This window comes from Ammodytes marinus (assembly GCF_949987685.1).
Source record: "Ammodytes marinus genome assembly, chromosome: 16".
NCBI classification, from domain to species: domain Eukaryota; kingdom Metazoa; phylum Chordata; class Actinopteri; order Uranoscopiformes; family Ammodytidae; genus Ammodytes; species Ammodytes marinus.
The window spans coordinates 8,005,859-8,028,819 of record NC_137220.1 but is presented as its reverse complement, the minus strand read 5'-3'; the positions used below and the strand labels follow the sequence as shown (position 1 = coordinate 8,028,819).

Genomic DNA, 22,961 nt, shown 5'->3' with positions numbered 1-22,961 from the left:
GCTTTATGCCGAGTGCCGTCTCTTCCTCTCGATTGTTCGTCCCTTCCCTTTGACTTTCAGAATCAGAAATATTGTCAACGCTCAAAAGTTAAGGTGCTGCAGGTCTATGGCGCACAGTGTGCTCGTGAACAGGTCGAAGTCTTCCTCGGAGAAATCCACCGGGCTGTCCAGGGAGCTCTGCATGCTGGGCGACAGGCAGGCGTCCCCGGCAAAGAAAGCTAGGTCCGGGAGCGCAGAGGAGGCGGGAGTGGAGGAGATGGACGAGTCCCTAGACCCAGAGAACGACGGCTCGGACGCTGCTGCTGCCTCGCCTCGATGCATCAGGCCCGGCGGCGGGGAGTGCTGATCTGCGGCAGCGTCAGAGGAGCCAGATGCTCCTAGCAGCGGTGGGCGTTCGGGGCGGCTCACACGGCCTCCCTCCTCCGGCGTGGGCTGCGTATTGTCCCCGCTGTCATTAGCGTAGGCGGCGGAAGATGGATCGCTGCTGCCGGGCTCGCTCTCTGGCGTCGCCTCCCCGGTGCCGGACGCTTCCAGCGGTTGGCTGGAGTAAGGGGAGGAGGCATCGGCGCCTTCCAGCGGCTCGAATCCGCCCGGCTCGCTGGATTCATGGCCGTCCCTATGGTGTGTGTTCTGGCGCTTGTGTTTCATCCGCCGGTTCTGGAACCAGACTTTGACCTGGCGCTCGGTCAGGTCCAACAGGGCGGCTATCTCCACCCTCCTGGGCCGGCATAGGTACTTGTTGAAGTGGAACTCCTTCTCCAGCTCCAGCAGCTGCGTGTTGGTGTAGGCGGTGCGCAGCCGCCGGGAAGCAGCTCCTCCGCAGTCCAGACCAGCCTGGCCCGGGTCTGCAGGGAGACAAAGACCAAGGAGGAAAATGATGAGGAGGATTTAATGTTAGATATCTCCTGAAAATATTCTCGTTAATTTTATGTAATTTCATTTTATATTTCGTTTCAACTTCAAATTGTAATCTACTTCATGAGAGCCCTGTAAAAATGTCTACAATTTTATTGCGTGAGAGATTCCCAGCCAAGAAATAAGCTGCTTCAGCACAGAGCGAAAATCCCCTCGGCTCTTCTCTCTGTAATAAAACAGTAATAAAACACAAAAAGTCTCATAAAAAAAATACTCCTTCCAATTACAGAAGCAGCCAAAGCCATAACTGCAAACGCGGACCAATTTGGTGCTGGTAAAAAAAGGCCTAATAATAATAATAAAAAAAGATAGAGACAGATGATCTCAGTGTCAGAGCGGGTTGAGGAGCAGCATGAGTCGGCGTGCTGTGTGAGGCTGCAGCATGTGAGCCGAGCCATGCACAGAGAACGGGGTAAATAAATCACGGGATGGGAAGGAAATGTGCATGGAAATGTGGGAATGTCGATGTGAAACGAATGTGGCGGTATCTGTCAGAAACACAACGAAACCCTGTGGAATGGCGTTCTAAGCCAGATCAGAAGAGGCAGGAAATTGGGAGAGAAAGGGAAACGAGAAAAAGCAAGACTTCGCTTTTAAAAAATGCATGAAGAGGAAAAAAGAAGTTGAGAGTTACATGCTGTGATTGTTATGCAAGTAAGTGTAAGAAACAGAAAAGGACCCAAACCAAAGAAAATCAGATTGTGTTCAGTCTGTGTCCTAGGTTTATACCCCCCAACCCCCACCCTAACATATTTTGTCGGCTCGCTTTGCCTCGCCATTATATTTCCCACCTCCATCCAATATGGCTACCCTCTCTCAGTTGTGTTATGAATATGTAATAGCAGGGAGATGCTGCTGCTATCAAATCACAGCATCCAATGAACAGAACGAGACAGGCTGCAGCAGCAATCAGCTGCAGCGGATGCACAAGACAAATCCCCATATTCGTCTTTACGCGCGATGAATCCAAATGGACAGAAAGTATTTTGCTAAAAATGTGGCTTTAGATGGTTCCGAGCTGACAGGGTGCTGCTGTGACAAGCTGTTGGCTCCCAGTGTGCAGCTGAATGCTACACATTGGATCCTAACACACATAGAGATCATATGCAAAACATTCATGGGCGCGTATTTAAATGCGTTATGACAAAGTGTGCAAAGCACTGCAGCATAATGCAGTGGTCTAGATATGGCTTCCCTGTTGACACAGCATCACAGCACCACAAACACACACACACACACACACACACACACACACACACACACACACACACACACACACACACACACACACAAATCATACACACAAATCATACACACATGAGGTAGATTAAGAAAACCACATTCATACTGTGTCAAATGAATAGTTATGTCTGAAGTGAAATGAAAAATGATCAATTGAAACATAGGCGGCACAACCCCTCACACTCCCACCACACACCCATAGTGTCTCCCGCATCCCCGCATATACCGACCTGTGGGAGACTCGATGCCCGCCGAGGCGTACCCAGAGGCGGTCGGCGAAGGGGAGGAAGAGGCGGTGGGGATGATGCATCCGCCACCGTTAGAGCTGATCCCAGTCTTGTTGCATTTCTTCGATGACTTCTTCTCCTTCATCCAGGGGAACTCATGTGCCGGCGGCCCGGCCGGGGTGGCCGTGGCAGGGGCCTGGCCGGGCGGACAGGACTGCTGGGTGGCTCGGTGCTGCGTCTGCAGGCCATTGGTAGCGGTGGTCCTTCGGTTGTGCTGGCTCCTAGCAGTCGGTCTCGGCTGGCTGGCTGTGCAGGGGCTGAGGCTAGGGATGGTGTGCTCGAAGAGAGGCGGAATTACTGTCGACTCTTTGATTGATGAAGTTTGAAATGACTCCAGGACGGCGGGGAAGGACGTCAGGCACTCTGCTAGGGACGGCTGGCTGTTGATAAAACCGATCTCCCTCTCAAATTCAAAATTCATAGCTCCTTCAAACCTGTTTCACCCTCAAACGGCGAGACCCCCCGAACAATCCCTTCCCCAAAATTAAAAAAAAAAAACGAAAAGAAAAAAGAAAACACACACACGCGCACACGCACACAAAACAATATGGCTTCTTAAAAAAACCAAACGAAATGAAATAAAACGCGCGAGCATGTAGGCTCCCGACCGCAATGGCGTAAATGCGGTGCCTTTATAATAATTGTGTATATTGGTGATATTACTAGCGTATGGGGACCTGGGTAGGCTAAACTGAAGAACTATGGGGCGAAATTGCAGCCAATTCCTGGTCATGTGACTCAAACTAGCCAATCAGGGGCCCGGGCCTGGCAGCAGCGACGGCTGTGGGAAGCAGCATTATTATTTTTCCACCAAATGCTGTGGCAAAGATTGGCTTCATCACAGGAGAGCTGCCATTGTTCGCTCCTAACGGGGGGTGCGTTCTGTGGAGAAAAAAACGGGAAGGCGGCCGGTCGCCATGTGCGCAGTGTGGGCGGCGGGTCGGTTTTACGCACAAACAATAGAGCATGTCTCGGACATTTTTTCGGTCCCTTTTGGTGATGTAATCAAGGTTAACAGTAGGTGAACGGAGCTGGCTATAGCGCCGTTTACAATATGGCTCCCTCAGAAAAAAAAGTACTGTTTACAGCACTCAGCTCATTAATCTTATAAAGTGTGACAGAGGCTGAAATTCTCCAACTTAGACACAGAATACTTGGAGAGGGTTTTAGATGTGGCAAGCAGCTCACGAGGAGAGGGTGATGGAGATTTCTACTGAAGCAGACAAAAACAAACTTAGATTAAAATGTGAAGAGAATCAAATAGAGGGAGCCTGTTGGTGCGTAAGTGCACAATTTCTTTGCATTCGTTATTGTTATTTGTGTATTTATTTTTATTAATTATTATTGTTCTTTTTTTACATAGTTGTTTGTTATTAAGTAACTGTGTGTGTGTGTGTGTGTGTGTGTGTGTGTGTGTGTGTGTGTGTGTGTGTGTGTGTGTGTGTGTGTGTGTGTGTGTGTGTGTGTGTGTGTGTGTGTGTGTGTGTGTGTGTGTGTGCGTGTTAGCCTAAAATATTGTCTAAATATAACGTCACTGAAATAGTCTGTGCACTGCACACACACAGACCGCAACATTCTTCTTACAGGCTACCACGGCTCTTTCTCTCATCCTCTCTCTCTCTGTGATGTGTGTGTGTTAAAATGTTCGGCGTGTTTACGCAAAGAGAGAGAGAGAGAAAGAGTTCACAGCGAGGTCGCTCCGTGCAACAGGGGAAGGGGAGCGCACGGGCCTCCTGTTCCTCCTAATAGCAAAAATAATAAAACTAGCAGCAATAATAACGTGAGCGCTAATAGTAAGTGAGTAGTCTCCAGACTCAACAGGACGCACATGTAGATTTTTATAAAGATCAGGAACTCGGGAGTTGAGCGGAGGATATTTTGGGGAGGGCCCGCGGAGTGGGGAAAAAAGAAGTGCAGTGATCAATCTTTCTCTGCCTGCAAAGGGCCTGACAGCAGCCCCCTTTTCTCTCCCTAAATAACAAGGAAGCCTCCAGTTTGACTCTCCCTATCTCACTCCCTTTAGGTCCAATATCCCCCACCCCAAGCCATTTTAAAATGAGTTTACACTGCTTTTACGCGCAGCAAATATACGCGCATATCAGACAGAAATGTTTTATCTGTTGTCAAAAAGCAAACAGAACGCCACTGATACACCCGGGACAAATGTTTAGTTGGCTGTTTCGCTCGCGCCCCCTCTCTCCTTCTCATTCCCATGGCATTAGAGGCAGAAAAGAGCAGAAATGTGTGTGGGAGTGAGAGGCATTGAGCGCAGGCAGTGAGTAGGCCGAGGCTACGTCAACACAGCACTCACAACGAGCTGCTGACTGAGCTCCAGCAGCACAATACACCGACCGACTTTCTTTTAATCACCCTGTAGGCCTATATATTATGTTACGATATATACTTTATTTTTACTTTTTTTTTAATATACATTTTGTACAATTCCGACTAGTTAATTGGGATATTTTGATGATCGCGAGCAGGAGCTGTTTTTTGTTTGTTTTTGTAATGCTAGTTGTTACATTGGCAGCAAGGACAGGAGACAAGGACAAGAGGACGGGGATTTCTCACTTTATATCTCTGTTTAGTTTAGTTCATCTTATGTTGTATTCCATTTTATCAACAGTCAGTCGTTTTATGTGCTGTTGTTGTTACTGTGTTTTTTTTTGGTTGATAATGGTAGGGTGTATTCTTTATTTTTCCTCCAGTAACTAGCTATACCTTTTCATTTGATCAATTTAAAAATGTAAATACTAATTACTGATGGTTAAAATTGTGTCTGGCCAAACATCCCCTCCCGGTTTAAATACAAATAAATAATGTAAACATAACGAAAAGAAAAGGCTTCAGATATAACACTTCATAAATTGTTGCCTCTGATACTCTTTAGTATACTGTGAAAATGAATAGGGCATTTTTTACTATTAGTAGCTACTTGTAGGCCCATTATGCCTGTTATTATAATAATAATAATAATTATTATTATATCAAATTGTTAGCTGCTGTGTAATAAAACAAGATATTTGACAGATAACTAGCCCGCATAATACACCTCGTAACCTTGTTCATTTGCAGTGGTGATTTCGGAGCGCTACTCCAGATCACCTGGCTGTAAGCGGGTTCCAAGTTCTTAGCAGTGAGTACCGCGCAGCAGCTAGGGCCCAGCTCCCCGTCTGTTTTTATGAGGCAATAAATTAGATCCAATCTCTGCTTATTGGTGTTTTTATTGTCTGTTAGTCCAACGGAGATGTAAAGGGAAGTACGGCCATTATTTATGGGAGTCTGATTTATGTCCCAAGTTTTATGCTTTGCTCCCAGGCCCTCAGAGCACGAGCACGTGGTGCTAGGGAGAGAGAGAGAGAGAGAGAGAGAGAGAGAGAGAGAGAGAGAGTGGGCTTGGATGGGGGTTAGAGACCATGTGACCGAGCCAAGGCGCAGGCCTCTGGCTTTTTTTAGTCATAAACATCAACACATGACACAGAGCGGCAGGAGGAGCAACATGTGTCTGTGTGTGAGAAAGACAGAACTCTGCTCTCTAGGTTTGGTTCCCAGTTCCTCCTATGTGGACCAGGCACTATGTGGAGCACACGTGACATATCTGGGGGTCTACTTTGTGTTGAAACAGGTGGAAGTATTTTGTTGAGATAGTTTTCTTTTTAAAAGTGAAAGTGAGGAATGGTCAGTACTTAAACCATCAATGAGTAACCAGAAGCTAACTTGCAAAGTCAGACCACTTTTGTTCCACTGGACCGGCTCCAAAACCAAACTGATCTCAAACCGGATTCTCAGAAGAACATGAGCAATGTTCATTTAGAGAAAATAAGTGTTTTTTTTTAGACGTCTCAGGGTAGAGGTCAGACAGGGTTTCAGTGTCTTGCTCGTGGGCCCTTCACACAGTGTGGGTTGAGGGTTTGGGAGAGTGGCCTCGCTGCCCTACATACGTCGGGCCAATTCAATACAGTAACTTAAATAGAAGAATCAATCCATATCAGTCCAAAACATGAACTGTAGAACTGTATTCATTTTTCCAGATGTGTATCTTGGCGCTGAGCTTGGAGTTTTCAGTCAAAATACAAAACCGATCTAGCAGTAACAGCTATCGGTCTGAGTGCAGTGCACCAAGAGATCTTTGGTTGTGACCTTAGACCTTCACTTGGATGCTAACCCGCTATCTAAAATTAGCATCCTTCTTTGTTGATACTGGTGATCGCTATGGAATAAGTAAATAGCAATCACCAGGTAAAATAGTGTTACCCGCTTCCTTCCCCCTAGTAAAGCATAAGGGAGGCTAGCAGATTTGAAGTTTTTTGTTGAAGGTTAAAATATACTTTTCTTGTTATATCATGACATGTTACAAGTGGCTCCGGGCTTCTGGCTTCTGATTGAATTATTGAGAATGTTTCCACGACAGTGAAGTAGCCTGAGGTAGACTGACCCGATATTCAATACTGGCATACAGTGTCAGGTCCTCTCCCAACCAGATACACACACACGCACACACACACACACACACACACACACACACACACACACACACACACACACACACACACACACACACACACACACACACACACACACACACACACACACACACACACACACACACACACTCCAGACCCGGGGGAAAGGTTGAACACCAGCTACTTTAAAAGGGGCAGCAGTGAATCAGTTTACAATGCAGCCAAAGGCACCATTGATTAAAAAAATAATAATCACCCAAATTACCTTATATAAAAAAGTACTTTCAGCTGACATGTAGTTACTAACAATAACCTGAAGGAACAAAACAACGCACAACAACTCGCTGTACACATCACATCACATCTTCAAGCAGAATCATTTGTGAGAGATAGTTTCTGTTTTAAGAAGTGTGTTGGGTTGTAAATTGTGGTGTGAGCCCAGCAATGCACATACATTGTTGCATGTTGCCATGACAGTCAATACAAGTGGTGCCTGCAGGTCTTTTTTTCTTTTTTTTTTTTTACCAGACACTATTATTAACACCCTGAGTCAAGCTCTTCACGCCTGAGAATGATAAAAGACTGACAGTATATCTCTGAATAACATAACATTTTATTAAAGAATTGCTCGACAGACAACTCTCTCAACAATGAAAGAAAAAAAAGGCGCTACAAAGGACAAAGAAAGAATTTTTTTTTTTTTCAAAAAGACTCTTTCTTTTTTTCCAGCTAATATTTTGTCTAAATTTTCCGACTATGCACAAATGGGTTACCAATCCCCATCTGTGCCTTCTTCCCTGTACAAGCCAAGACATTTATGTACAAGGGGTCAATATAGGAACATAAAAACTACTTAGTTTCTTCTAAAATACAAGAACTAAAAAAATTTAACTTCAGTACAATGGACAAGAAGGAACACAACTTTGTTTTTTTTTCTTTCATATCAGGTAAATACTAAAAAAGTACAGTATTTTTTTTCGATATAAATACATGAAGGATAAATAATAATAATACAAAAACAGAAAGTATTTTTTAAACTGGCTATAACAAATAAATATTTATATATGAATGTTCACTTGAACACACATTGGCGAAAGACGCTTTGATTGGAGGGCCTTCCGTCTTCAAAATAAGATTTTATTATTATCACTTTTTACCTGTAACCATCAAAATGTAAACTCTAAGTGCAACAAAGATGCCCAGATGTGCAAAGTGTGTGTGTACCATCTGCACTTTAAAAAAAGCATAGGGTGTATTAGCAGAACAGCAGAGTGTAGTGGGGGACAAGCACACACAACTGGTCTTCAGTTTGGAGTGAAAGAGCCCTTAAGGGTCTTGTGTGTGTTGCCCCACACTCTGCTCACTGACAGTTCAAACAAATAAACCTGCTGCTTTTCAAAAATGTGCCATACACGTCAGCTAAGACTTCTGGGACATGCATTTTTGTTCAAATATATATACCCTGTATCCACGTTCAAAGTCAAGATATGCGAGAACAAAACAAAACAATAAAAAACTGTGGACTTTAACACATTAGTGTCCACTCATGTAAGCAAACCCTTCCAAAGAGTCTCTCTCTCCTGTGAGAGAGAGGAAGGGCCATACCCAAACATAAATAAATAGTGTTCTCCACTCTTATTATTTACCCTGTGTCGATGATGTGCTAAAATAAGAACATTAAAAATGTCTCTTCCATGTCCTCTCGTGTTTGTGTGAAGATGTCAACCGCTGGCCTAACCTGTTTGGGGGTTTTGTGTCAACGAAAGAAGGCTAGCTTAGCGTTGCTGTGTGGGGTGTGTGTGTGTGTGTGTGTGTGTGTGTAGGAAGGAGTGATTAGCTAAAGTAGCTTAGCACAGATGTGTGTCTATGGGAGCTAGTTTAGCCTTTGAGCTTGTGGCTTCTTAAACCCTGTTAGATTGATGGGAGGGGGTGTGCGGGGTGAGTGCCTGTGTGATGACGTGTGTGTCTGTGTGTTGGGGGGGGGGGGGGGGGGGGCTTGTCTGTGGCGGATTGTGGGGAGTTTTGCCTCCTTCAGAAGCCATGTGCTGCTGCCACAGACAGGAGTTAGTAGTGATTGGTTCTGGACGGACAGAGAGAGACGGATCATCCAGGGTGCTGTGTGCTCAGTGGATCCAGCTCTGCCTGCTTCACGCACATACACACACAACCACACACGCACGCACACACACACACACACACACACACACACACACACACACACACACACACACACACACACACACACACACACACACACACACACACACACACACAACACCACACAACCACACACACAACCACACACACACACATCTCTGAGCCTCCACACAGCTCAGCCAGCCTGCCAACAACATGTGTTGCCTGGAGGGGCAGAGAGCTCCGCATCATAAATCTAACCTCCTTATTAACTGCCCATTCAAATCTACACTATTTCATTTAACAGGCGGGAGGGCTGTTTGAATGTGCGTTTGTCTTAGGGGGGAGATTTTATTAGCAAAGTACCAATTTGAACCACAAACTAACTAACCGAGTGGTTAAAGGCTTTTTACTTTTTTAATTTTAGAACATGCTACTGCTGCAACTTACATAGAGTAAGCATTTGTATGGGACGTGTATGAGGATGTAAGGGTTTTAGTAGTAAGGAAGTTTGGACACAGCTTGAAAAATCCTCGGAAAATGTTAAGAAACTACCCCTGATTTCAGTACTTTTACATGGTAGCAATTGTGACTTTTATCGACTCTCCCAATAGAAATGCTTTCTGTCCATCAAGGCTACTTGATAACGGACATAGAGACTTTGTCATTTTGACCTTAATTGAACTGCACTTTCAAGGTAAGAGTGGCGCTCTAGCCCTGAGCAGACTGGATGGAGCTATTGATTTAGGGAGTGTGAAGTGTAGAGCACAGGACAAAGCCCCTGGATGTCTCCTCTCTGTCCGTCCTGTCCCCTCACAGCAGTAGAGTCCCCGCATTAGTTAGTCTGTTAGTGAGTCACGTCCAGTCGCTTGTTCTGTCTTCACTATTTCCTACGTTGTCATTTAGTTCCAAACCTGCTACAGGTGAGTGAGCTTGGGTGCTTCCTGGATTCTGCCCTGAGTGGAGGTGTGGTGCCCCGACAGCTCGGTGTAGGTGGGGTGTGGTGGCGGCTCACAGGGGGGGCCCCCTCCGCCCACATGGTGCTGGTTGGCTGACATGGGCCCCCCACCGTTGTAGTCCATGGTTTGGTGGTGGGACGGCGTGGGGCCGAGGTGGTTCAGCCCATACATTGAGGGCCCAGAGCCAGGCATGGGGTCCACATAGCTGCCACCCCCCACGTACACTGGACTGGCCTGCATGTTGGTGGGAGTCCCATAGCCGGCGCTGTTTCCCTGCACTAGGCCGTGGTGTGGATGAGGGTCCCCATAGTCCGGGTCCAGGGCTCCGTATTTCTGCTGGGGGGGGCAGCCCTTCATGGGGACATTAGAGTAGGCAGTGGACATGGAGTAAGACACTCCCTGGTGAGGCTTGCCGAAGGATGGCGGAGATGGGACATCATAACCAGCCCCCCCTGACATAGGGTGCATTGAGTTGAGGAAGCTGGCAGAGGACTGCATGGTGAGGGGGGGTGAGCCGGCGGGCGAGGGCCCTCCAGAGCTGGAGCTCAGGCCCTTGGACTTCTGGTCCTTCTTGTACTTCATGCGTCTGTTCTGGAACCAGATCTTGATCTGGCGCTCTGACAGGTTGAGCAGGTTGGCCATCTCCACGCGGCGCGGCCGGCACAGGTAGCGGTTGAAGTGGAACTCCTTCTCCAGCTCCACCAGCTGGGCGCTGGTGTAGGCTGTACGGGCACGTTTAGAGGCCGCTGACAGCCCGCCTGTAGGACTCTTCTCCCCACCACTACCACTCTCTGCTCCACCTGAAGCTGAGCACACAACACACAACAGTATGTTAGTGAGAGAAATACAGGGGGAAATAACATCAACATATTGAAAAGACTTGGAGAAAATATCAAAGACAATCTAAAGAAACAAACCCTAGAAAAGTAAAAGGGTGAAAGTTTGATACAAGTAAAGGAAAGGGGAGAGTAGAAAGGAAAAGGAGGTTTTAATAAAATGATGAAATCCAAATAGCAAGAGAGCCAGAGAGGTGGAGATCATTCAGCAGGATCAGGGCTGCATGCTGGAGGAAATTGAAAGCATTCAGGTTGTTAATAAAGCAGAGGGGGGTCTGGGCACGCTGGCTGTATTATCCCTTGATATTAGTTGTCAACACTTCATAACAGTGGCAGTTATTAAGAGACGGAGGCCCCGGCATTGGCCCAGGGCAGCTAAATTACATCTTGGCTGCTGGAGAGACAAACCCCCCACAGCAACAGCAGCTGCAGCAGCACAACGGACTAGCAACAGGAACAGAGCTTGACCTGCACTCATTTCAATCAGCTGGCCAAGAAAAGTCAACTGTCTTAAACATTTATGTGATGGTTACTCTGACTCATAATACTGCTGAGAGGCTAGCTACTAGCCACATTGAACTAGCATGTAACTGATGATCATCCTCCATCACTTCCATCTGTTCTGCTGTTAAATGCATTGCCTAAACACTGCCTCTCTCTTATCAGTCCATGTGTGTCTGGACCAAATAGTATTTAGAAGATAGGAGGATTCTAAAGCCCCTTTTCACACATGTCCTGTCACTAACACAAATAAAATAGAAATAACGATCCCATAGAACAATCAATCTAGGCAGCTTATATGAGAGTTGAAAATAGTCTTGTTTCCCTTATCACTGCCGCAGTTCAGCAGTGCTGCCACTATAACTTGAAGGTAGAATACAGTTTAATACCGGTATTCATGGCTATTTCGGAGGCTGCAATTAGCTGCTGTTAAATGATCTTGCATCACAATGAGTTACTGTTTGTAATGTTATCACCAACCCATCTATAGAGAGAGACTTGGGAGCATGATGCAATACAGATCAACAGCACCGTAAATAAAGTCCTGAAAAGAATCTCAACTTGAATCAACACCGCTCAAAATCAGTTTGAACACAAACAAAGCATTTGAATCTTAATGACCGGAGTTGCATTACGAACATATTGTGTACATATAAGGGTCGCCGTGTAGATTTACTTTGCTACTCATTTTAGTGGTTCCCTTTTGTTCTCCTCTTTTCCAGATACATTTGACTAACACAGGAGTGTGTTTAAAGTCTTTCAGTCTGTCTGTCTGTCTATCTGCCTCTCTGTCTGTCTGTCCGTCTGACCTACAGTGCCTCTTCCACTCTCACAGTCTGTATGCCAAATATGACTCAGTTAAACATTCTATCAATATGTGTCTATATACAGGGTTGCACAGCTGATAAAGTGACGTCCAAAGCATTCACTGAGACACCTTATCCCTCTAGAATGATATCAGTCAACTGCTTCTGTTGGGAAAGGTAACAAGCGTCTGTCTCACAGAGCCGTGACCATTGGTCAAATGATTGGTTCAAATTCTCATCGATAAAACCTAATCTCTTCTCAACTCCGTGCCCAGTCAACTGAAAGCTCTCTGAGAATAAGAATAGACTCATATTCATTATGGCAGAACACAATATTTTTCTCATTGATAACTACCAATTGAAATAACATATCGGTCTGTCTTGTTATCAGACATGCAGATGATATTCAAATGTATCATCCATTTGCTAATATTTTTCCGTTTCAAATGTCTGCTTGTCATTCTACCCTCTCCGGAAAATCTATTCATCTGTTATCGTAAATGGAATTTAAATTCATCCTGTTAATATCTTTCCATCTTTCCAAAGAGAAGCCAAACGATAGGAGGAGCAGTGTGTGTGTGTGTGTGTGTGTGTGTGTTTGGGGTGGGGGGGGGGAATATTTGCCATGTCTCAGATCTTTGACATATTTTACCATCACTGCTTGCCATTTTGCTGAGATTTGAATTGACTCCGTCTGCTATTTTGGAGAATGTTTGTTGCAAAATCACTTTTTGTCAAAATCAGTGAACATGTCCTCACGATCTTCTACCTGTCCGTACTGTGTGTGTATGTGTGTGCTGAAAGAAAAATCCAGTATTAATACACAGCGTAGGCTCTATAAACTTGCATGTTGCTACGGTGGGCCCCCTTTGGTTACAAACCCTTTGTCTACATAGTACATACCAGTTCACAGAGCCTAGGCTGTTTATTAACACCAGATTTATTTATGCGCAAACACAGTACGTACAGGTAGTGGATCGGTAGGAGATATTCACTGATTTTGACAAAAAAAAAGTGATTTTGACAACATGCATTTCTACAGAATGGCTGACTCCGCCTCAAAGTGTGAACATGTGAGGGAGAGTGGATTTAAATTTCAGGGATTGTGCTTTTCAGCATCCATACTATCATGCTTTCTTAGGGGAGATGTAGGCCTATATGCTTTAGTGAATCCAGCTCACGGGCCCACGTCAGCTCAATTAAAAGCAATATTAGATGGCTAAAATGACCCTAAATCACGCTGCAGATGAATAATAACCAGCTTGAATATAGTTTTCCGTGCCTGGACCTGCAGTACTCTGTGGAAAGCTTTTCTTGTTTGTGAACCATAATAGACTGAGAAACCTTTTCCAATCCTCTGGGGGATCTGGGGCTGAGAAGAGGATGTTGATAAGAGAGGTGAGGAGAGAGGGATGAGCTGATAATAATAGGAAGAAAGACAGTGATGAGGAAGCAGGAATGAAGGAAGAGAGAGCTAGAAAGGGCTCAGAGGGAATAGCGAGGGATAGGAAAAGGAATAGATATTGTGTGATATACGCCATGATGTTTCTGAGCAAAGCATAGACAGACAGACAGACAGACAGACAGACAGACAGACAGACAGACAGACAGACAGACAGACAGACAGTGACAGGTGTAATCCAACACACACACACACCATTGCCAGAGTTGTTGCTGGGCGAAGAGTTTTTCTGCTTGGTGTTCTGCCGGCTCTCTTTCATCCAGGGGAAGATATGCTTGGCCATGGCCGGGTTAGGGGCTAGTGAGGAAGCGGAGGTGGATGAAGAGGTGGAGGAGGCTATGGAGGAGGCTATGGAGTTATTAGACGTCTTATTATTACTATTGGGGCCTGCGGGCTTGGAGGCAGAGGAGACCCCGGCACTGCCCCCCGGCTGCTGGCCGCCTGTACTGCCGTTGAGGGGTTGGTTGGGGGGCAGAGGGGGGGACACCTGGTGCTCAGGGGGCAGGCTGGGTCTCATGCAGCTCACATTCAGCTCCTTGCTCTTGGCTAACTGCTGCTGCTGCTGCTGCTGGTGATGGAGGCTGCTGCTGCTGCCGTTACTGCCCAGAGCCTGTAGAGAGCAGGCAGAGCGCTGGTAGGAGTCCACTTCCAGATGGGTCGCAGACTGGTAGCCGGTCTGGTGGTGGGACACTGGGACCGGGGCATCGTAAACCCCAAAGCCGTTGGCCCCGCCCACAGCCGCGGCCGACGCCCCATAGGACGAGTAGCCACCGAAGAGCGCGGAGGAGTTGTCGTAGTACGTGGTCTTCTGCATGGCTGAGAGCTGCTGCTGTAGCAGCCTCCTCCTCGTCTGCGTGGTGTGGTGGTGCTCCGGTCCGTGCTGAGAGCCGCTGCTGCCGGAAGACCATTTGGCACCGGGGGTCACGTGACGGTGTCTCCGCTCCTCCAACGGCCCCCTTCACTCTGACCTGAAAGGTTAGGAGAGGCAGAATGAAGAAATAAAGAGAGAGATAAATCCATCTTCCTCCAGTGAAAGGCACCATGACATGAATAGAAAAAAAAACACCACTGCTTTTTCTTTTCTCTCCCCCCTCCCCCTCCCCCTCTGAGACAGCGCACGGCCTGCAGATGCTCCCTCTCTGCACTCACACACATGCACTCACACAGACACAGGCAAGCGCGCGCACATTCACACACGCACACGCACACACACACGCACACACACACACACACACACACACACACACACACACACACACACACACTCAGCCACATGAAAAGACGCAAACAATTATTCATCTTACATTTCATTGAAATAATTCCCATGAGTTACATAATTAAAAGTCATAATTATTACCATTATAAAGTGGAAACATTGTCGGCTATTAATTCTCATGGATGAATGATACGGTGGATGTAGAATTATTATTCATTATTGTATTATTAAAATATTTAATTAAAATGTGTCTAATGTGTCAGGTATTATTCCAGGGGTAACGGCAATGCTTCACTTTAGAATTTTAGAATGAAACAAATGATCTGTTCCGCATTGTTTACTACACAACATATTTGTACACTCATTCGATCATTTAATTTCGTTTAAAATGCAATTTTTTGTAATAAAGCACTGCCCCACCACGTGTTTGTGTTATTTATTCAAGCTGAACGTGACGTTTTGTTGTGTAATGGCGGCAGTGAATGTGGCCTGTATTATGTTTTCCTTTGTGACTGATGTAGGTAGCCTATTTCTGTCAACCTGTGCCGCGCGCAGATGATTTACTGTATTCCTTGTGCTCGGCTGTTACCTCACCCGTACGCACTCATAGCGGCCTATCTCCGGAAGCGATCATCGTTGCTGAATAACACGCGGCTCTCGCATCACACTAGATTTGTTTGAACAGGTTGGAGGAAACATGGGAGTAATGTAATGCATTGCCTGTTATTAAACATTGTATGAAAATGTAATGTAAAAAAAGTTTTTTTTTTAAACGGAGTTACAAAGAAAACGTAACAATGGTTCTTCAACGGGACTATTCAGCAAATATCCATGTGGAATGGGGATCTCGATTTGTTTTTACATTTATGGATATGGATTCAATCTAAGAATGTGAATAATTTATAGGCGCTTTAATATGGCTTAAATATAAATAGCCTATAAATGATGATCTTATAAATAACAAAACACTTTGACATGGGATAATCCAAAATAAACTAACAATAGATAGATAGATAGATAGATAGATAGATAGATAGATAGATAGATAGATAGATAGATAGATAGATAGATAGATAGATAGATAGATAGATAGATAGATAGATAGATAGATAGATAGATAGATAGATAGATAGATAGATAGATAGATAGATAGATAGATAGATAGATACATATATAGATCAATAAATATATACATATATATAGTATTGGAAAGAAAGAAAGAAAGAGAGCAAGAACGAACGAAAGAAAGACAGAAAGAAAGAACCCCCGGAAGACCCTTCACGAGTCAGTGATTCATTAGTGTCAGTGGCCGTGGTGCTCTATCATGGCCCCTTAAGGGAAAAAGAGCCAGAAGAAAAGTGTGCAGTGTGAGCCCCCAAAGGTTCCCTATCTCGGGCTGTCCTCCGGGGTGGGCCTGGCACCTGGCATTCATTTCTCCTCTGGAGATAAAAGCTTGAACAGGACTCTGCTGACTCTGTCACTAAAGAGCCGAGCTACGGCTATAGCTGCTGAGGCTCACCAACCACAAGTCACCAAGAATTCATTCCCACAGCCCACACACATATTATGTAGCCTAGCCATCAATTATATTTAATATTTACCAAAAAAAAAAGCTTTAGTCTGTGTGTGTTTGGCGGGCTCTCGATCGCCTTCTTTGTAAACCAAACAAATGTAGAGAAATAAAAAAATAAAAACGAATTAACGAATTAGGCCCATCTAAAGCGTGTGCCTACAAAATGTAACTGTATACATTGATAGATAACAGGCCTAGCCTAGCTACAAAAAGCTACGCTCAATTGGCAACACATTCTCAAAATGAAATTATGTTAGGCCTATGCCTAACATAGCCAATGCCGTAATTATTCATTTGCACGCCAGTAGCAAGCTATTTGTCCGAGTATATTACCTAAATAAATAGGCTAAATAGCTAGTAGCAACGATTTTTTTAATAAAAGATTAAAGGCAAGGCAAAGAAGGTTGTGTTATAGAAAACAACTAGTTTTGTCGTTTCACTATAATAACATGATTCACTTGTTTTTAAATATGAGCATAGGCCTACTATTATCATTTGTATTTTTTATTTTTTACTCCAGACCAGCCCTACTCAAGCTCTCAGCACGTCACACATGTCAGCCATTTATCTTTCTAGTAGACAAGCTGGAATCCTAATTATTTACTCTGAGGAATAGCGAGAGAGGGAGAGAGGGGGAGAGAGAGTAAGAGAGAGAGAGAGAGGCCATGGCACTGAGTGTAGGAGGAATATGTTATTAAATCATATTGCTGTTTCAACATTAAAAGGGACACGTAATGTCTCTGCCCATGGCTTGTAGGGCTACAGCTTAATACAATCACCAACTTCACTAGACACCTCCTTGAATAATCCACTTATGTTGACAGAAACAGCCACCCAAACAAAAACAACAGAGAGAGAGAGAGAGAGAGAGAGAGAGAGAGAGAGAGAGAGAGAGAGAGAGAGAGAGAGAGAGAGAGAGAGAGAGAGAGAGAGAGAGAGAGAAAAGAGAGAGAGAGAGAGAGGTCGGCCTTGGTGTCCAGTGTCTGTGTTTTATCCTGGGATATAAAATTACAAATGGCGCCTGCCACGGAGAGCTATGCAGGCGGGGAGACAGAGAGAGAATCCATTAACGTGGACAATCCACGTATTCCTTATCCCATTAACAGACACGCAGAGAGAAAGAGAGAGAGAGAGGGGCCAATTATGGAGCCGAGCCCACAAACAATAAAGGGGATGGCCTGATCAGAGCTCAGTGTGCATGGCCTCCATTTAGGCTCAAATCACCACACACTGAAGCCCCCATGTGTGAATACAAATGATAGCATACAAACATTGTAGGCAAAGTATTAAAATACATGTCAGAGATGATCCCATTTTAAAAGGGACACAAGTGGAGGAAGCAGGAAGGAAGATGTGGATCACCCATAATAGAAAATGGTCGGCCATTGCTTTGTAAATAAATAGCTGTAAGTGAGGACGAGGCATGGGCTGAAGAGAAGAAATGAGAGAGTGGAAAAAAATAAAAAGAAAGAGGACAGAGATGGAAGGCCGAGAGAAGAAGGGGGGCTGCTCGCGGCAGGCAGCTTAAAGCATTGTGAACTCTTCCTGAACCGGGATTGAAGTCATACGGGCCATAAATCACTGAGCCAGCCACTCCGACGCTCACAAACACTGTATTTCTGGTTTGTTGTTAGGTTCGTGCATTAGGTTACCGGCTGGCCTGCCTGACTTCGGTCATCATCCTTACCTGCCTTAGCACCGGCGGTCCCGGTCCAGTCCGGCACGGACCAAGCAGCACCGCATCACAGATTACTCCTTTTACGCACGTTCACTAAGTAATCAATTAAAATAATAAATACTGAAATAAACAGCGACTCCGCTATAGCTTTCTCTCCCGTTCCCCTCTCCTCTTCCTACGGTGCTGTCTCCAGACTAGCGCGGCTGCTCACGACCACCGCCACTACAACACCACCGACACCATGGAGCCAGAGCCAGCGGCGGAGCGGAGCGCGGTCAACCGGACACCGTGTAGCGGATCACAGAGCCGCACGGAGCCGAGAGGCGGCGGTGGGGGGCTCGGTATAGGGGCACAGTTACACAGAACAGGCTTGGTAATAGGCTGCAGGCAGGCTATAGCTAGCGTTAGGCTACGAGCTGAACGAGCTTACCGGGAGCCTGCCTGCCTGCTGCCTGCTCGCGCCCCCCGCCACCCCCCTCCGCCCCAGTAGCAGCGCTGCCTGCACCGCCAATGCCTGATAACAATGGCCTCAAATGTCTTTCTTTTTTAGCCTGTGTCGTTCACACGGCCAACCACTGACTCATTCAGTCAGTCAGACAGTCTCCGAGGAACAGGTCCGCCACGATATGTCACCCCATCGAATTATCCAGTTGTTTGTCCTTGCTGTTATTATTCCCCTGCTAGGCGTTAGGCTTACTGCTCCGTGTCCCCGGGTCTCCTGCCGCTCTACACCGCGTCCTCCTCTCTCTGTGTTCGGGGTGCGCTCCCGCTTCGCACCGCTCTCCTGGAAGCTGGAGATGGAGGCTTTATTCCACACGGCTAGCAGCACCAGAAATAGCATTTGGTGGTAGTATCCTTCGAGACATTCTCCTCGTGATGTTGTTGACAACCAGACCGGGGGATCAGCGACGCGCGCGGAGATGGAACGGAGGAAATAACGGGGCTTGACTTGCGGACGCGCTCATTCCCCCATCAAACAGCTCAGCGTCACTCACAAATTATGCTAATTTGACCTGCTCCGAGTGAAACACGCAAGCATTTAATGATAGCCATTTATGAGCCTACTTTTCTGGGCTACTTGATGCCAAAAGATATAGGCGAAATATTTCAAATGTGACTTTTTCTATAAGCAGTTATTCTTCATAGCCCATAACTGTCAGCTTTCATCAGGTGAATATTGCCTTAGCCTAACTTTTACGCAAAGGCCTATATTAGTGGGACTCTTATTTTGCCCTAGCCTCCTCCCCTCCTGAAAACGCTGATTTCAAACAGCATGGGCCTCTGATTTGGGTGTGAGAGTCCATATTTAGCCAACTCTTTCTTTACTAATTAGTAGGCTTTATGCTTCTAGGCCAAAGTGTTTTACAATACTCTTAGACACAAGTGTTTGTCTATTTGTTGGCTATGAACTTTGTTAGGTATAGGACAAAGTGAACATAATTAGCTGTGACCATGAAGCTACCTTAGATTGCTACTGACTGCTAACTCACTCCATCCTAACTAACATCTGACTGATTTGCAGAGCCCAGGAAGAAACTTTGTCTTGCAATCTAACAAAAAATACATAATAAAATAAATAAACCACGGTCCTCTCCAAAGCTGTGTGAGCCTAATATCGTTAACCTCATCTGAACATTATTGTTATCGGACATATAGTTTGTGTCAAACGTTATAACAACTTCAATCCAGATCAGCCAGATCAGTAAATGCAGATGAGAAGGTTCATCACACTTCACTTTATTTCATATCCATATGCTGCTTATCATTCACCTGTTTGCCACGTTGCTTCACTGCTTTGGTAATATTCTGTGACATTTCACAGTCAACAAGAGGAGACTGCTGCTCTCTCTCTCTCTCTCTCTCTCTCTCTCTCTCTCTCTCTCTCTCTCTCTCTCTCTCTCTTTTCTCCCTCTCCCCCTTTACTTGTCCAGGAAGTGTGATTTTCTTTTTTGACCCAGTGTTTTTACAGAGCGGAGCCCCTGCAGCAACTCATTCCATGTCTCCATGATAGAAACTAGACACTCTGTCTGTATTGTTAGGATTTCAACACCTCCTCTCCCCCTGCTGCTGCCTCTAACATGCACAGAAAACCTGGTCAATAAAGCAGAAAAGCTATAGGCTATAGGTAAAGAGTACAAACCATGGAACAACTGGGTCAAAATATGATGTAGGCCTATTAGCATTTGGCAGTGCAAGAAGACAAACTTCACTTAAAAGATCCTCCAAGTTCCTTCCTGTTGTGTGTGTGTGTGTAGTGTGACTTTAACACAGGAGGAGTCCAGCAACATTCCAAGAAAGAGTTGGAAAAAAAGAGTTGGAAAAAAAGCAGGAGTGACCCACAAGGAAAGAGATAGAGGGATGAGACCAAAATGGAAATAAACATATGAATGTGTCTTCCAAGGGTTTCTACAACCATCAGCACACACACACACACACACACACACACACACACACACACACACACACACACACACAACTCTCTCTCTCTCTTTCTCTCTCGTTCTAGGGCTCCCTCTCTCACTTCCCTGTATTTTTATTATTCAGGACGCTACCCTTGTCGTTTATGGCTACGTAAGATTTATGAGTATACTCGCACCAAGCAGTGTGGGAGGGTGTGCTCCCGCGCGCGCGTATGTGTGTGTGTGTGTGTGTGTGTGTGTGTGTGTGTGTGTGTGTGTGTGTGTGTGTGTGTGTGTGTGTGTGTGTGTGTAAACAGCCCCAACTTTAAAACAGATAGCAGTTGGCTGTGGGCTGCTGGAATGAGAGGATGAGCCTGTGTGTGTAGGTGGAAGGTGGGAGCCTGAAATGTGTCCGTCTGCAGTTTTTTTCTTTTAAGCCTGCATGCCTTTGTATAGCCACGGACCGCACGATCTGCTAACCGACGCTGAAAAGCTTCATCACTCATTAACCAACCCACTAATCAGCGATTTTTCTTCTTTTCTTTTTTGTTGTTGTCTCTATCCCTCTTTTATTTTCAGTGTGGGAAGAGAGAGAGAGAAATAGGCTAAGCAGCAGAGCGGATTACATGTATGCGTTGGCTTGTAACAGCACGCCGGTGTTCGCAAAAGGATGGCAGCAGTTATTCTTTATTTTCCTTGGATGGCTGACGCTCATCGGCGGCTCCATGTTTCGGATTGAGTCACGGATATTGGGTTTCACAGCTGAGAGTCTTTTGCCTCGCACAGCGAGAGAGAGAGAGCCATGGACATCCTCTTTCCATTTCCCGCAGGACTTCACAAGACATGAAGGCCGCAGAGGATGACACCCAATAATTTCCTCTCGATTATACGGGACTAAAAAAATCCTATAATCTAGCCACAGATAAAATATTTCAGACAAATTAAGAATCATTTGTATTGTATTCTATAGTTTGAAAACAACGAAAATAATGTATTCAACCCTGACCTCCCATGCACTGCTGTAGGTGCTAGTTTCCTCTTTATTATTAGTGCTAGTCGTCAGCATTAGTGCCATTACAGACTGCTGTTTTAATAACGTGTCTATTATCAAACCATGAACTGACCCTGTATGTTTCCCGCTGTGGCTGTAACCCGCGGCCATCACACCTCTGGATTATATTACATTAACACATGTCATTACCCTATTTTACAACAGTCACACACACACACACACACACACACACACACACACACACACACACACACACACACACACACACACACACACACACTCACTCTCATGCACGTCACATTTCGCATGCATCCAGCGTTTACACATTTTTTACGCACCTCGGGCGATTTTTAGGGTGAAAACTAATGATGTAAAGTAAATTGCCCTAATGGAAACAAAATCACCAACATTTCCCTTCACAATCCCCTCGTGCATTTATGTGAAGTAACATGACGTCTGCACTGTAAGGCCGCCATCGAAATGTTAAAGTAAATAATAATAGTAGGCCTAATAATAATAAACGCGTATATGTGTGACAGAACTGTAGGCCTATAACCTGCAAAGACCGGGGTGCTTTTCCACACTTTTCACATTCCATTATAAACTATTAATCAAAGAAGAATTCAGCATAAAGGAAAATCAATCTTTTTACGTACAGGCTACAATTAATATGAAGATTTTAAACGAAATCACCATGTCTAATAAAGTTCGGATGGATTATGATGAAGTGTACACACAAAAGCCCGATCTTACATTGCATGGCACAACACAAGGTAATCAAATAAAAGAGTGTGCACTCACCGAAAGATTTCCTCTTATTTTCTGATGTTTTGTCGAAAGGCAACGGCTTCCAGAAAGCTCCTAAGAACTACACGGAGAGGGAGAGAAAGAGATATGGAATCAAAAGGTGCTTGGTTCAATCCGATACAGAGCACAGACCTCTTGTAGTCTAATCGAACGCTTTTGGACAGGAGCCATCGTTGACAGGTAGCGATGACCTGAAATTATTCCCGCAATAAAACGCAGTAAGAGCCGGGAGAAGGCATGGCTGACAACCGGGCGGCACTGCAGCTGAGATCTTGTTGATTGTGGTTATCATATTACACATCCTATCATATTGAGCATGTTTTCCCTTTTGTTTTAATCTGTGATCTGTGTTGCCTGCTGTTAGGTAAAGCCTTTAACATTTAATGAGCAAAATGGCGCTCATTCCCGTCACTTCAGTCTGAGACTGAATTGGAAAGAAACCAAAAGGTCGTAAAATGATTCATAAATCATTTGAAAAACATATTGGAAAAACGAATAATGCCGCAATGGAAAAGGGGGGTAATCTTGTAAAAAAAAATATTAAAATAAATATATGAAGTAGGCTGGGTCTAATTAAAATAACAGATATAGGCCTAGGCGTACGCTTTCATCATCTTAATAATAGCCTAACCCGTTGTAAGAAGTTTGACACATACATTGATGCATTAA

The 22,961-nt window shown here is 45.1% G+C and overlaps 2 protein-coding genes across 2 annotated transcripts; both read right to left on the bottom strand.

Moving 5' to 3' along the window:
- Positions 1-81: 81 nt before the first annotated feature.
- On the bottom strand, positions 82-2,865 carry hoxb2a (homeobox B2a; the record flags this gene model as incomplete). The annotated part of the gene is made up of 2 exons (XM_080044784.1): positions 82-845; positions 2,388-2,865. 2 exons carry the CDS (start codon positions 2,863-2,865, stop codon positions 82-84), a joined length of 1,242 nt encoding a protein of 413 aa, XP_079900910.1.
- A 7,095-nt stretch (positions 2,866-9,960) lies between these two features.
- Positions 9,961-22,337, bottom strand: hoxb3a (homeobox B3a; the record flags this gene model as incomplete). The annotated part of the gene is made up of 3 exons (XM_080043380.1): positions 22,287-22,337; positions 13,803-14,575; positions 9,961-10,808 (listed from the first exon to the last, which is right to left on the bottom strand). The coding sequence occupies exons 2-3, from the start codon at positions 14,419-14,421 to the stop codon at positions 9,961-9,963; spliced, it is 1,467 nt and encodes a 488-aa protein (XP_079899506.1). The 5' UTR covers positions 14,422-14,575; positions 22,287-22,337.
- Positions 22,338-22,961: the final 624 nt, after the last annotated feature.